The following is a 16392-nucleotide window of genomic DNA, read 5'->3' on the forward strand; positions in this document are numbered from 1 at the left end:
TCAGCTCCAGCCATTTTTGTACATGTTGTATAGACGATTGTGCCTTTTTGGAGTTTTATGTTTAGAAACCTGTACAGATTGTTGAATATATATATATAAAATATATATATATAAAATATGTATATTAAACCCAGGTAGTTGCTTGTGTTTAGTAAGTAAACATCTTATGTCAGATAAATAAAGGATTAAATTATATGTTGCACTGTTAAATGTAAATTTTTATGGCTGTGGGACAAAGTTTCTGTGTACAGATCTAGTATGTAAAACTCCATATTTATTGTATCCATATTAGTCTTGGAAAAGGGTCTGTCCATCTTTCTTGTGTAAGACGGTAGCTTTACACTTCGAAGAGAAATACAGTATCTGTGTTATGAAATATTACAGTAAAATTTTGTTTACTGACTTTACCATTTGCTTATGTTGTGCCTTCTTGATGCAGCCCGGTGGTCGGAGAGGCGCTTGACTCATTCCTTTTATTACCCTTCCAGCTGCGTTCAGCTTGAAAGGATTGGGCAGTGGTGCCTGCCCCTGCGGTTTCAGCTGCCACAAGAGAGAGCGTGCACTCCTCAGGCTCACCTGGAGCAAAACCTTCCACTTCAAAACGTCCAGCGATGGCGAAGTGGGGAGGGAGTCCTTCAGCTTTTTGGCAGAGCGAGCGCCCGTCCGCCTCGTGTTTTTCCCGCTTCCTAGCTGCAATTTGAAGACTTCCCTGAGGGAAAACAGCAGAGGAGTCGAGATGAAATATTTTTTTATTTGTAACCTTGAATTATAAAGCCACTTTTTATTGACATTAAAATGTTCTTAAGCAAGAAAGGAATAGTTCTTTGTGTGTTCTTAATTGCAAAATCCACCATACAGTTGGTGAAACGGCCGCTGCTGTAATGAGGATTTGGCATTACCAATTACCCTCAGCTTCTGATGAGACTTCCAATTCAGGTGATCACTTACAGCTAGACGAAGCTCATTTCTCCCTGAATATGGCTTTGTTTTATTCATGCAGGAAGAACAAAGGGACTAGAGGTCTTAGACATACAATTAATGTACCTTTATATCAACAAACTCATCATTGTAGGCTATACAAGACATGGATGGATCCCAGAATAATGAAATCAATAAAATTCTGTTTGCAAATAGTGAAAAAAATTAAAGTTACCAATAAATTTTTAAGGTGTTCAACTACTGTCGGAGACAACTCTCACGTGTTACAGGGCTACACATTCCTTAAAGTTTCAAATTGACTTGGGATTCATGCTGTAGTTTTTAAATAGAGTTGGTTTTCTGCTGTGTCCTTACATCACATTGTTAGAGAAGTTTATAAATCTGTTTTAACAACCACATTCCAGTAGAAAACTGGCAAATGTAAATTAAAAGCATAATCACCTTTATGGAAATAGTGAGGACAACTGCATTTAAAACACCTGGAGTAGAAGGGTAGGAAGCAAATATTGAAAAAAAAAATCAGGAGTAAACTTAAATTTGAGCTGGGCTGCGATACTCACAGATTAACTCCTGAACCCAGCTCAGAGAAGTGAATTCATACCTTGTACTTCTCACATTCAAGAACATTGATATCCTAGATCCATTTTTAACTTTGTATGGGCTTTTGTACTATACTCACATTGTACTCATTATTCCATTACAGCATGTTGTAGAACTGTAGGCGACATTGATTGAGCTTTATTAACTCTCAGAAAGAGCACTCCAGTACCAGAAAATCATTTATACTACTGTGATTATCAGCCGGTTGTACTAATCCAGTAATTAGTGAGGTACGCACTAGAAAGCAGAAATTAACCTCATCTCAGGCATGAATATTGGTTAATTCCCAACGCTGCAGAGCCTCACCAAGGGCCCCAGCACCCCAATCATGAAGTGCTCTCAACTCGCATTGAACTCAATGAGAGTTAAGAATTCTCGGCACCCCACAGCCCCAGACTTCAAATTTGTGGCTGGCACTGTGTAAAACGTCACTATGCATTTCTGTGTTCTTCTTCTAAACACGTAGTGATGTCCACATGTCTTGTATCATCATCAGTTATACCTGAACCAGCCAAAGTTTGAAAGAAAAACCCAACGCATTGCGGCATTACACGTGCTATGAGAGCCTGAAACTTTTGCTAGTGGAATTAGGTGAAGGTTTATTGTTAATGAACTCGAGAATCTTTGTGTTAGTTTTAGCTCTTTTAAAATTGATGCTCACCAGTAAACTAGAACTATGCGAATTAATTTAAATATATTTGTATACAGCATGACAAAAAAAAAAAAAGTTACTGGATCAAATAGGTTTACAGCACAGTAAAAGTATCTCCAAAATTTTGAATGCTATCTCAAGTATTACTATCTCTCTGAATTTTTTAAGGAAGCAATTAATAAGAAATTGCTGTTCCACATGCCCCCAAGTCATGATTTTGCTAACTATTTAGCAACTTCAGAGATTTGCTGTATACACATCTTAAATATTTACTCAACTAGCAACTTGTTGTGTGTTCATGTTGTAAGGATTAATTCCAGGAACTGACTGATTTAATAGAAAGTCCAGCCTCGTGAGCCAGGCGACCTACATGTGTCACCTTTCTATTCCAGGTGTTTTGAAGACACTGAGTTCAAAATGCAGAAGCCATATCTTGAAGAATAAGAATGACGAGACAATAGATATGTCATAAAGAGGAATGTTAAGCCATGTTTCATTTGGTAAGTTAACAGCAGGACAATAGAGGGAAAGGACCAAGAGAATGGGTGCTGATCAACAGCAAGTGATCATCACACTTAGACAGGCAAAGCAGAGGAGCCGTGTTTGGATCAGGATCTTCACTAGCAATGAAAAGATTAGAGGGTAGTTGCCGATATATCTAACCTTGTTCAAATGGAGGTAGGAGGAAATCACACTCTTCTAGAAAATAGATGTTTGTGGTCATGAACATTACACTGTTTTCCTTTCCCATATTTCCAAATCGATATTCCTTGAGGTGCCTCTACAACTTGTGTAACAGGAAAAAAAGAAAACACAAAAACCAAAAAACCAGCCAACCAAACAAAAAAACCCCACAAAACGAAACACCTAGGAGTGTGACCAGACCTGAGAGAAGGTTAAACTCCATACCTCTCCTCCGACAGTGTCTTATCAGTTCTGTTTCAATCATGTACATAACCAACATCTATACATCGGCATACCTGGGTCTCCCATGTCAGCCCAAGTCTGTGACCACTGTTAGCGATTATGTTTTCATTCTGAATTAATTATTTTTATTTAAAATTGTGTTGTATCTCTTTTTTCTTGTCCAAAGTCATCAGTGATGGGATAATTGCATTCCCCTTGCCCAAGGTTCCTTCTGTTCAAACCAGCAGCAAACATCTCGGAGATTTGCCAGTGCAGGATTAGGCTGCTCCTCAGATGGTGTAAATTATCGCAGCTGAATTGGAGTAAATAATACTGGGTCTGTTTACTCAGGGATCAATTTTTAATGTTCCTGTTGGACACCCTCTGGGAAATCCAGCACAGCTGTTTAAACACTGAAAGGCCAGGGCAAGTGTTGCTCCTCAGTGCACCCAGGCACACGCTGGCATCTTCACAGAACCTCATCAAGAGGGTGCAAGCAGGTGCTGGCTACCAGCTGGGTGCAAATACAGCTTACCGTAAGGACATGGCATGGTCACCTTCTGTGAGACCCACGCAGATGCTTCCCTGGGATCTGCCAAAAGCCCTCACTAGAAAAAGAATTGCCCAGTGGTTGTAGCTCTTCCCTCTCGACTCAGACATCAATTGATTTTTCATTGCAATATGTGATGCTTGCTGGTGATGTGGGTATCTGATTTTGAAGGCAGCATGTTCCCCTGCTGTCCATATAAGAATATCGGTTTTGGAATGTGGACTCTATTAAAATAATGTGTCTACATTCCCTGCTTAGGCGTTAATAAGCTACAGCATGACCTACCTGTCTCTTCTTAGGACACAACCTAAACCAGGGACAGTCTCCTTTGCTGTAACTGGCCTCACATCTCTCCATCTGTAGCATTACATCCCCAGACACCATAGCTGAAATAAAACAAACTTACTCAGTTCAGGGATGCCCTGCCCTGCCTTGATTACTGCTGCTGTTTATGCTTCTGCTCCTTCTTGCTGTATCTTCGGGTTGCTGTGAATTATGCCCTGAGGCCAGAGCAGCCCACAGTTGGTCCATATCACCCAATCCCCTGCCAGAAATTCTGCCAGCGCTGTTTTTTGCCTACAAGCAGATTCAAATGCACATCACATGCGTTTCAACTCAGACAACGTAGCTGGGCTAAACACAGCTTGGCCCACCCCAAAAACAAAGATACAGCATAAAACAAAGGCATACCATGCTTTACACTTAGCTAAACATTCTGTATGGGTTTTTAATAAACAGATTTATCTTGCCTGGAGTTTACTGATGTGTATGTTAAACAGAATACAAAATTAATTTGTCACTACATAGTTTATTCCAGAAGTCCTATTTTTTTGCAAGATAATCCTCACTAAGGTTTTACAAACACTTTGGCTTAAACCTGTAAACTGCCTTTCAGACATGTGTTTAGGATGGCGATGGTTTCAAGAAAATAGAATAAAAAAGGCTCAGTTTTAGACTGACTTGACTTGCCAAAAGCCAAGGAAACAATCTGCAAGTAAGAGTGCTTGCTCAGGACAGCCTTCAGCTGATTTATTTGACTGGCCACTGCTTCTGTTGCTTTTGAAAGATGTTCTGAAACCAGCTATGTCTCATAGCACAGAATCCTTACCTTGCTTTCCTGCTTTGTAATATGAACAATAAGTCTCATCCATTTTAGCTGACTGTTGTGGTCAGTCTCTAGTTGTGGATGCTAAATTATTAATGTGTTAAAAAAAACCAATAGAATTGTCTTTCCGTGTCTTAAGGAATCTTCATTTGCTTCTAAGGGGTCTCACCACTTATGGATGGTCATTTTTAATGATACATAAAATACCAGCAACCAGACCAGACACCACATAGAAACCATTCATGGCTTATATCTTTGAAGATGGGACCACTGTCTTAGGTCTAGACACTGGACTGCTGACTCTATTGCTGGCTTAGGATGAAAACAAGCTATTTGAAAATACTTCAAATTGATTATTAGGTAATTTTACATGAAATGTCCGTAGGTGGATGAGCAAACAGCAACAAGGATATAACAGCATGTAATTAATTGATTTGATGTTCATGTTTCATTCCAGAAATACTGAACAAAAAAAAAAAAAGAGCAAACTGTATTGCACAGATCTTTCTGGCGTGATGTTTGTCCCTCCACTTCTCCTCTCTATACCAGCCAGACTACTCAAAATGTTAGGAGGTAGCTGGTGATTTTCGCATATTCCGTGTGAGGTCTGAAAAAAACCATGCTGGCTGAAAGATGGCAAGGCTTTACATTCCTAAGGTTCAGTCATGGAAAGAAAACTTGTCCGAAGATGAGTCAATTAGCTAGGCATGCTTGGTTTTCTTTGGTAATAGTAGGCGTGTTCTCCCCAGTAAGGTCAAATGTTAAGGCCTGTTTGGTTTTTGTGGCTCTGCTCTTTAGTGTATTTGAAATCCATTACCATGTGTGAGGCATTTGTGCTGGAAACAGGCCAGCTGAAGGCTGTTTGTAAAGTCAAATGCCCCTAACATTTCCTCTTTTTGCTAAGTTACGTGGTTACAACATCCCTCTTGGACTTCAGAAGTTCCATCAAAACCAGTTGCAGGTCCTTCACTTCTAAGGTGCTTTAGTGCTGGTACCGAAATACCTTTCCAACCGGATTCCTCCTTCTGAAAAACAAAACATTGTTTGACCTAGGTGACAGTTGTACCTCATATGCGGCAGCTTTCAAATAAAATAATTGACTGCTGAGAGTCATTCCCTGCCTGTCATTCCCTGGACATGCATGTGCCCTGAGGGACCAGCACGAAGGGAGCATCACCACAAACATCTACCCACATCCCAGGAGCACAGGGCCACAGTGTGCCAGCAGTGGTTTGCTCCTGGGCATCACACAGGTGCAGGTTTTGAAAAAGGATTCAGGCACCATCGACAGGACCTACCCAGACCTGAAGCGGTTAAGTGGAAAACCACCATCTTCTTCCCCTCCCTTATGACCAAGGCATGTCAAGTCAAAACTGAAGTAAAAATAAAGGATTAAAAGGCACCTTTTGACAAATGAATTTTGAACAGAGTGTTGCTACAGCTCTCTTCCTGCTAATAGTCAAAAACTTCCCAGCCTGAGCTGCTGCCCATCTGGCACCAGGGTCTCCTCTGCAGGATCTAGCAATGACACAGTTTGCTTCTACAAGGCTCTCCACGCCTTGGGCAGACTGCCTGCAGACAGATTGTATCCTTTATACAATGCGATCACAAAGGCTTCGTTCGGAAAATGTGTGAGGAAAAGGAGGTGGTGATGTGCACTTCTTACACACTTGGCCACTGGTACTTCCCTGGTGGCAGCCTCCTCCACCCAGCCCAAGGGGTGCAAGGAGGGCCACAAAAGTGATCAGAGGGCTGGAACACCTCTCCTATGAGGACAGGCTGAGAGAGTTGGGGTTGTTCAGCCTGGAGAAGAGAAGGTTCCAGAGAGACCTTACTGTGGCCATTCAGCACTTACAGGGGCCTATAAGAAAGATGGGACAGACTTTTTATCAGGACCTGTTGCAAGAGGACAGGGGATGATGGTTTTAAACTAAAAGAAGGGAGATTCAGGCTGGACATGAGGAAGAAATGTTTTACAATGAGTGTGGTAAAACACTGGCCCGGGTTGCCCAGAGAGGTGGCAGATGCCCCATCCCTGGAGACATTAAAGGCCAGGCTAGACGGGGCTCTGAGCAACCTGATCTAGTTGAAGATGGCCCTTCTCATGGCAAGGTATTGGACTAGATGACCTTTGGAGGTCCTTTCCAACCGGAACTATTCTATGATTCCAAGGAAGGAAGCAGCCACCATCCTCTTGTGGGAGGCTGAAGCACACTAGTGTTACACCAGCTCACTCCTCATCAGCCAGAGACTATGTAGCAAGGGAGGTGATGCCCCCAGCTCCCCTGGTAAGTGGGCATCTTCATCAGTTGTGCCACTTTCTCAGGAGGCTGCTCCAAGCTCCCGTGCTCTGGCCTAGGCCAGCCGCAGGCACTCGCTGGCAGAAAATGGGCCACAATACAAGAGAGAGAGAGAGAAACCAGGCTGCAAGGCAGAGCAAGCCAGGGAGGGCGCTGGGCTGTGATCAGGCTGTTAGGTTGCTGGGGTGCAGGAAGGCAGCACCCCATATTTCAGCCCTGTTACCCAGCATTAGGTGTTCCCCTGGCTTGCAGAAACAGTCTAGGAGCCAGAACAAAAGCAAATGTTGAAAGTGTCTCTCTGCAAAACAGAAGTCATGTTTTCATCTGGACACCGGCCACTTTTACTCCCCCAACAAATCAAGTGGGTGGTTCAGAAAACATTTTTCACACTTAGAGTTTTAAATTGTGTTTCTGTCTTCCTTTGTTTATTCCCATACCTATATTCATCTGTGACTCTTTCTTATTTACAGTGTTTCAGAGCAAGAGCTCACACACCTAATGCTGATTAATTCTGCAGGCTGGGTAACTGGCTCCCCCGTGGATATCCTGTTTTGCTGTGAATCATTGTTCCTCCTTGAGGCATCCTCCTACTCAGATCAAAGATCCACAATGTATTAGATATTAAGACATCAGACAGCTCAAACAGATTAGAAAAGACACACGCAAAGAAATGCATTCCAGCTTCTCCCTCCTGTCCTGCTGAAAACTGGCGTGGTGAACACAATCCTAAGCACTTGTTATAAAAGAAACAGTAGACAGAAGAAAAAAGGAGAAAAAAAAAAAAAGAGAGACTTCGTAAATATAGTTTACTCAGACTCTTCTACAAATTGCCCTAAGTATTTGCACTGTTGTACTTACTTAGCTCTCTCCTGCAGCTGGAAACTCATCAGGCTAGATTCTCATCTGATGGAAAATGGCATCTGTAAGCTTCAGCAAGAGCTGCTGCAACTGCATCAGCAGAGGACTTTGTATCATCCATATAATTGTTGAGCCTTGCCTGCGAACGCACAAATTAAAGGAACATGAAAAGATGTGGTCTGCTTTTTCAAGTTTATGCAGTCTGATTTGTTCTCGGTGGTTTTGTTCAATTTTCCATTTAGCTGTATGAACAGCTGGAAAGATTCTGTACCAGTGAAATGCCAAAACCTAAGGTCATGAGGTCAAACCAGATTCTCTTAATAGTCCCTTCTCTCCTTGCAATCTTTGAACACAGGTTTTATCTGATAAAGCAGTTAAAGTCTTTATTTCAGCAGCATTTGACCTTGAAGATTGCACAAATAATTAGTCTTTTAAGATTCTGAACTTTTTTTAGTAGAATTTTAAACTCTTCTTTTAATGGATGCCTTTTAATCCTTATGTTTAAGAATAAGGGCTGCGTTTAATCTAAGACAACAGGACATGTGTTTGGATAGTTGGGGAGACCATTTTTATGGGAAAGTTTGAACAATATATTGTGTTTTCTCAAGAAGCTGATCCTTCAGTCAGTGGAAATAGCTGAATGAAGGACCAAAGGACTGTCCTTTTTCTGTCATTAAATTCATATAAAAGGAAGGTAAAATGTGCTGCTCTTGCATCTTAGAGTGGACTGTATCAGGCTTTTATCCTAGGATTCTAGCTCTTCTATTAGCCTTCTGCACTTCGAGGGGAAAACAAACACTTTTAGCCTTATGCACTGTGAATACACACTCGAAGGCAATGGAGGAAAAAATATCCAGCAGGAATAGGCTCTGCAAATACTTGGTGAAATCATAGATCTGCATATTCTTAATCAATGAGGTTTTGGCAGTATTAAAGGTGGTGGGGTTTTTTAATCCAGGCTGTCATCTGCTCAAGTCCCTTGGTGGGGTTCAGCTGGTTATGTATTCCTTGAGGAAAAAATTACCAGCAAGATCTGATGCTGAGTAGTTTTCTGCTTCAAAAACAAACAAACAAACAAACAACAAAACAAAGCAAACAAAAAAAAACCTACACCAAACCAAAACCAAACCAACCAACCAAAAAACCCCAAACAAACAAACAAACAAACCCCAATGTGGAAGTAGGGCACAGTTGTGAGAGGGACATGAACCGGGTCCAGAGCTCACCTCTCACTGCAGCTGCCCGGCTGGGGCAACCATCAGGGCCACCACAACCGTCCAAGGGAGATGGGACTGGACTTCAAGGAATGAAGGCCAAATAACATTAAAAATATTCACGCTCTGCACAGAGACAGAAACCTTATTGCCTGGGCCCAAGGAGAAATGGATAGTCTTTTCATTTTTCATAATCCACAGCATTTCTGGTTTTTTCCATTACCATTTCATTGGACCTGTGTACACAATACATATGTAATTAGCAACGCACTGGAAATAAGGATGGATAACATCATTTTCCCACATTTGCAAGCAAGAGGAAGGGGCAATCATTGATCCATCCAACCTGGGAAGCAGTCTGGAGGTGCCAGGCAGGCATGCCAGAGCCTGTGCTTGAAACTTCGCTGGGCACGTGGGATATTGTACCCGATGCTTCACCTCCCCCAGATTCCTCCCGTCAGTTCATCCAGGGCAGTGGAGAAGGAACTGAGGACACTGGCTTTTTATCCAGGTGCCAGCTAGTGCCTCAAAGGAGTTCAAACTCCCACTTCATCCTATCAGGGACCATTTATCGAGCATGTTTTGTGTTTATGTGTGCGTGTGACAATGCACTTTTGTCAGACTCGTGCTGGAGTACTGACCCTACTGTAAGATATCACAGAATCACAGAATCACAGAACGTTAGGGATTGGAAGGGACCTCGAAAGATCATCTAGTCCAGTCCCCCCACTGGAGCAGGAACACCCAGATGAGGTTACACAGGAATGTGTCCAGGTGGGTTTTGAATGTCTCCAGAGAAGGAGACTCCACAACCTCCCTGGGCAGCCTGTTCCAGTGTTCTGTCACCCTTACTGAGAAGAAGTTTCTTCTTATATTAAAGTGGAACCTTTTGTGTTCCAGTTTGAACCCATTACCCCTTGTCCTATCATTGGTTGTCACCAAGAAGAGCCTGGCTCCATCCTCGTGACACTCACCCTTTATATATCTGTAAACATTAATGAGGTCACCCCTCAGTCTCCTCTTCTCCAAGCTAAAGAGACCACCCAGCTCCCTCAGCCTTTCTCATAAGGGAGATGCTCCACTCCCTTACTCATCTTTGCTGCCCTACGCTGGACTCTCTCCAGCAGTTCCCTGTCCTTCTTGAACTGAGGGGCCCAGAACTGGACACAATATTCCAGATGCAGTCTCGCCAGGGCAGTGTAGAGTGGAAGGAGAACCTCTTTTGACTTAATATCAGTATAATGATATAATAATATCTAATATCTGTATAATGATATATTAATATCTAATACCTGTATAATGATGGTGCCAAATTGGGGAAAAATTGAGCTTGAGCTAGGTTTGTGCATTCCCCTATAAGAATTACAAGTTTCTGACACCAGCATAAAAATGGGAGCCGTCTGGGAAGGGGTTAGACTTCGATGCTTTGGAGGGTGAGGGAGAATACTTTTAAAATAATTGTTTGGGCCAGAAAATTAAGGCAAAGCCTGGACTCAGTGCTGTCAGGAGCAGTCTCCTACAACCTTCAGGAGGGACAGGATTTTGCTCATGGATTTTTAAGGCTGGAATATGCAGAATATCTGAAAACAGAGCGTAGGTATCTCTGGCACAATGGAAATTGCTGTTAATGACACCGGAAAGTGATTTTTTTTCTTAACCTGGCATTGCTCCTTCAAGCAAATTAATGTCTGATACATTTGCATTTCTACGTGTCATTAACTCAGATGCCGACTGCAGGGCCTAGAGCTTGTGTCTGCTGGCAAGACTAAATCCTACTAATGCGCTTTTCCTAACACACTGAGGGAATCTGGAGTCTCTCCTTTTGAAGCTGACTTGCTATTTTGACTAATTGCTTCTGGTAACAGTTAATAGCATTTTGCAAAGGCACTTCATCTGCTGACAGCAGATTGATGTAAGGAAGGGACACAGTTCACATTTCCAAAGGGAGCATCAGGAAACCCATTACCAGCTTCATTAATCTGTTAATAATAAAATTAAAGTACAAATAAAATGTGACAAATTGGGTTCTGTTGTGAAAGTCACTTTAACAGGAGGCTCTGAATAAAGGTCAAAACAGACTCTGATTTCTGCTGTGTTTTAATAGTAGAATCACAGGAGATCATTGTAGAAACACTGTAATTAATCTGGTGATACTATAATTGTACCCAAATGATACAGAAAGAGTTTGACAAGTGATTTTTTTTTTTTTTCTCTCCTTAAGAGCATTTACAAATCCTGGAACATAAAGCTTTGTCACACAATGTTTAAGTGCTAATCCAATTTCACAGGAAGCTTTCAACAACGTAGGTCCAGTAGATAAATTTACTTTCACTGCTCGCATACTTGCAGTTGCAAATTCGGTTGAAACTCAAGTTTATCCATCACAGGGGCAAAAGAAAGAAGGAAAGCCCTGCAGGTGGAGATCTTCTAGCAGCAGTCACAGAAACGTGCCTGACGTTGGAAACAGGCTTCACTGAAGAGTCAAGAAACCAGATCAGACATCCCATTGCTGGCAAGGACAGGCTCAGTGTGCCAGAAGCCCTGGTTTAAAATGAAAACTGGATAAAATCAGCTCCTGCATTTCTAACATCAGCCTTCCTTGCCACAGCCTACGTTAGCAGGATATCTTAGTTTAGCCTCTGCATTTAGATAATCCTCCTGCTGGGATCTTCAGCTGATACCACAGAAACAACACTGCTAAGAGTGAGACCGATTCCATCCTCTCCAAGGCATGATGTTAATAGGTTCTGTAGAAAAATGCCCAATTTATCTAAGTTCCTGCTTGTTACAGATGAGCAATTGCCCCAAAAGCCATCAGTGGCAGAGCATAATTTGGGGATGCAGCTGCAAGGGACAGAGGGCTCCCTGCAGCATGGCAGAGCAGCTGTCTGCTGGGAGCACCGGAACCAAAGGCACACTTATTAAAGAACCCGTCCAGACAAACAACTGTATAAACATTTTAATGTAAAGCATCTGAAGAGAATGGATGGTGAATTTGGGCAGGATGACTATATGGAAAACTGATAGCTCTATTTTAAAAGTAAGGAGGAGGAAAAGAAGAAGGCTTTTCTTTGGTTTATTCAAGACAGGAGTCTGTACAGCCTTCCTTTCCTCCAGTCATTTTAAGGATAATCTCAGACCCCAAAGAGACCAGATTTCCAGTTTGAGAAGCACCATGCAGAGTTAGTTGTGTCAGGAAAGAAGCAAGGGGAGGGAGAGGATAAAGAAGAGTTGAAGTAGGACACGCTTGTCACCTGGTCTCCAAGAGGAGTTTGCAGTGACTCGTAGGAGGTGTGAACAGCGTGGTGAAGAATTGCCCCAATGTCAATGGGCTGGGGGCCTGGGAAAGGCAAGACTCCTGGAGCAGGTGCCCATCAGTGTGAAAATGCTGGTAGGCTGGAAAGTGGATATGAACTGGGCTTAGAGGCCAGGAACTGTGTGGGCTGTGAGAAGAGCTATTAAGCAGAGTATGGGAGGGAGAGAGGGGAGCAAGAAGGCAGCATGCACTGCATAGAGTAAACCGTCATCAGTGCAGCACTCTCTCAGAAGAAGGGGCAGGAGGGAGGCTCACACAGAGGAGCAGATCTTTTGCTACAACACATCGCAAGAGTTCTTCTCCTGCCCAGCCTGACTTGAGTTGCTTGCCTCCAGCTCAGTTTTGTGTTTAAGATCTATTGGTTATTAACGTCAAGTTGTATTTCTAATTCTTATTCTAGTGATTTGAGCTCTAGAAGTACAGGAACAAGTCCAGTTCAGGTTGGGTTCATGGACCACTAAGTTGTCAGTCCCTGGGCGAAGATTTTGGGCAAGCGATGGGCAGGTCCAGGACTGCAGATGCCTTGGGAGCTGGCAGTTGCCTTATTTGAATTTAGTTAGTTGAGGACTCTGCTGTCTCACAGAGCCCATGGAGCATTGCTCTTGCTAGCAGAGTGCCATTTCCCACCTCCTTGTTCCCTTTTCCTACCCTTCCGAAATTCGTCTCTCTCATGCAGTGGCTGTACAAGGAGGACCTTCCTCCAGGTCTTTGCTGGCCACATCTGCTGCATTGCAAGGAGGGGAGCTCCATAGTGCTATTGCCTGTTGCAGAGGCAACGATGCCCCAGGCTTTTCTTCTGTTTCTTTCTCTATAGTATCTCCCTCACTCGCAATTGCTTTCTTTTTCTCCTCCCCAATATTAGAGAGAACAACCCTATGCAGAGAATTAGTACCAAATAGAGATGACCTCAGGCCTGAATGCCCAAACATGGCTCCTGTAGTCCAGTCAGTACAGCATCACTCCAGGATCAGAATTTGCACTAACTAATTCCAGCTCTGTATATTTTTTCTTCAAAGGCAGCAACTGCAATAGCAAAATCCTGGCCTTGATTTTTGGGGTGCCTCTACTATCTTGGATGGATCCATCAGAATGTCAAGAGCACACAGGATGAGCTATAACTAACCCAAGAGAAATCTGGTATCTCTTGCTTTAACAGTTTCATTGCCACCTTCTTTCTCTTCCTCTTTGGACTGTAAACATTAACTAAAAGGGATTTTTAATTAAGGTTTATATATCCTATCACTCTCTAAAACACATTTTTCCATAAAGATAAAAGAAGATGCCAAGGAAAAAACTCTGCCTTTGTGTTGAAATCCCTATTGCTTGTGGCCAACAGCACTGAGCTTCATTTTTTGTTGTCTCTTCAGACAGCGAATAACAGAGCACATGTACCATTCTGCATGGAGTATTGGGATTAGTATAAACAATGCAGTGAAATTTATTCTGTGTTGAAAAATTAGGGATCAGAGCATCTATTTAGAGAGTTAATTGCTTTTCTTTGTTGTGTGTGTTTGTTTTCTTGTTGGTGGCGGTCTTATTTGTTTTTTGTTATTTTACCTGTGGCAGTGCCTCAGCACTGTGCCTGTAATGCACTTACAGTTGCTGTCACTCCACACATACACTCTACATGAAAACAGAAGCCTCCTGCTCTGCAGATTTTTCTCTGAAGAACAGCAAGAGATGGCAAGGTGAGAGTGACATCAGGATGATGGGGGTCAGGGATTCACGGATGGACAGGAGGTGCAGTCCCACAGCCCTGAGCATGGAGAACAGGCCAAGCGCAGGGGGGCAGCCCAGAGTCCCAATCGCTGGGTAAGTCCACGAGATCCAAGTTCAAACCAAGATATGGCTTGAGGTCAGGGTGGAAATGGTCCATGGTCAAGCAGGAGCACAGCTGCAACCAGTGCAGGTGGGGCTGAGCACCAGAGCCTCAGCTGAACATCAGTGTTCAAGCTAAACACGTACACACAGATCTGTTGTGCCCGCTCATCTATAGGAACAACCATTACCAAAATTCCCATACAGTCTAAATGGCCACTGCCTCTCCTCTGAGAGGCTCTTTTTTAGCTCTCCAGGCCTTCTCACAGGAAAACAAAATAATAGGAAATAGAAAATAAATAAAGATTTTTGCAACAAAATAGTAGCCTGCTCAAGGAAGAGTAGAGAGAATTAAAGCTGTTGGTAGTTTGGAAGAACAAGATATTATAGGAAAAACCTAAATGAAGGATTTCTGGTGAAGAACAAAGAAGAAGCAAAAAGCAAAAGCTGGAAGCTTAAGTGAGACGTGTGCGTTGTTACAAAGATAGAAGGCAAATGAGGATACATAGCCAATATAAGAACAGTTTAATAAGGAATGTTTCCCATTCCTTTCAGTCTTATGTCAATATTTGGATAGCTTTCTCCATGGCTCAATCAGAACTTCTGAGCTTGATGCAGAATTTGTTGAATGAGATTCCTTGGACTGTATTAAACAGAAGACAAGAGCAGAGACTCCTAATGCTCCCTGTGTCTGTAAAATTCATGAGCATGTGAATTTATGGGACTGGAGTTTACTTTTAAGGTCTCAGTCTCTGGCTGGTTGCCTGACCAAAGGAAAGGCCGGTATCACCTGAAGGCGTATGTGTTGGTCACTGAGCCATTACTGCTCTCAAGGCACTCAGTCTGTCACCAGTTTCCTCAGCCGAGAGCTGGACCCAACTGAGTATTTTCAGCACTTTTAACACATTTTCTAGAGGAGACTTTCTGTCCTAAATCCAAGCCTGAAACCTGTCATGATGTATGTCTTTGACACACTACAAGCGGTGCCACCGAGAGACTGGGGGAACAGTCACCAAGTCAATCACAAACCATAAAATCAGGTGTATATCAACTCAAAGGGACAACTCATTGCTGCTGAGACTAAAATTCAGCAACACGAGTGAGACTTTGAAGTTTCGGGTTCCAGAAGGGTCAAAACAAGTGCAGACGAGAAAATACCGGTGAGGTCTGTTTTGTAGTCATGGGCACTGTGATCTCTTAACCAGTTTAAAAACGCTATCAGCTGGGGCATGGGGACAGGCCTGCGAGGAGGGGACCACAAGTGTCAGGCAGAGGCCTGAAATGCCAGTGTCCTTGAGCCTGGAAGAAGGAAGGTGTCATCAGAGCCAAGAGTGTGGCCAGAGGATGGGAAGAAAGATGAAATAGCTTGGGTTGAGCTCAGAGTCAGCAAGTCTGGACATCTCAGAGCGAAGGAAATAAAGCCCTCGCTGTTCAGGGAAGTGGGACTCCACAACCTGTCTCCTCTCTGGAAGCAAGGTCACACCAGAGACATATCTGTATTAATGTATATGGGTCTCTGCCTCAGTTGTCTCCCTTTAAGGAGGAAGAAAGCCAGTCAAGCCCCCAGATAAGCAAGGGCTTTGGCAGCCCAATGTCGGCAAGAAATATATGGCTGGAATCCAAACATTAAGGCTTTGTCAGGAACGGGAGACCATCCCTAATGAGATTCTCTCCCTGCTTCCTCCCCTCTCCTCTTACACTTGCCAGTCTTAATTTCATTTTAGCTATAAGAGTCTCTTCGCTCCTGACGTTTCCTCATGTCTTCCCTAAGTAAACATATGTTTATGACATTAAATATATTCACTGTGTATTGGTATCAAGCAATTGCTTTTAAAATATAATCTTCTCCTTTCTGTTATTACTCCTTTATTTCCTCTGCTATTTTTCTTGGTGAGTTATATGGGGAAGAAATTACTGCTATTTTATCTCAAGGTTTCCCTGAGGAAACTTGTCAAAATGAACAGTCCTTTTACTGAGCTTTCCTATTCAGATTGAGCAGAAATAAAACAAAATAATTAAATGGCTCCTGAAAGAATTCACTGCCTAAAACCCTGAGGAAAAATAATGGTTCCATCTATGCCGTTACGAAAGCCTTCATTGCGGCACAGCATTTATGTTCTGCATAGGGTCTTAT

The 16392-nt window shown here is 42.8% G+C and overlaps 1 protein-coding gene across 1 annotated transcript in view; it reads left to right on the forward strand.

The window, feature by feature from the left end:
- HIVEP1 (HIVEP zinc finger 1) overlaps positions 1–656 on the forward strand; it is a gene marked incomplete at its 5' end in the record, with an annotated part of 120940 nt that extends 120284 nt beyond the window's left edge. Inside the window, one exon of the mRNA XM_080339085.1 lies at positions 489–656. Within this exon, the coding sequence (XP_080195211.1) occupies positions 489–503 (15 nt within the window). The 3' untranslated portion in view covers positions 504–656. The remainder of the gene's footprint in view (positions 1–488) is intronic.
- Between the last annotated feature and the right edge of the window lie 15736 nt (positions 657–16392).

Source organism: Nesoenas mayeri, assembly GCF_963082525.1.
Source record: "Nesoenas mayeri genome assembly, chromosome: 2".
NCBI lineage: Eukaryota > Metazoa > Chordata > Aves > Columbiformes > Columbidae > Nesoenas > Nesoenas mayeri.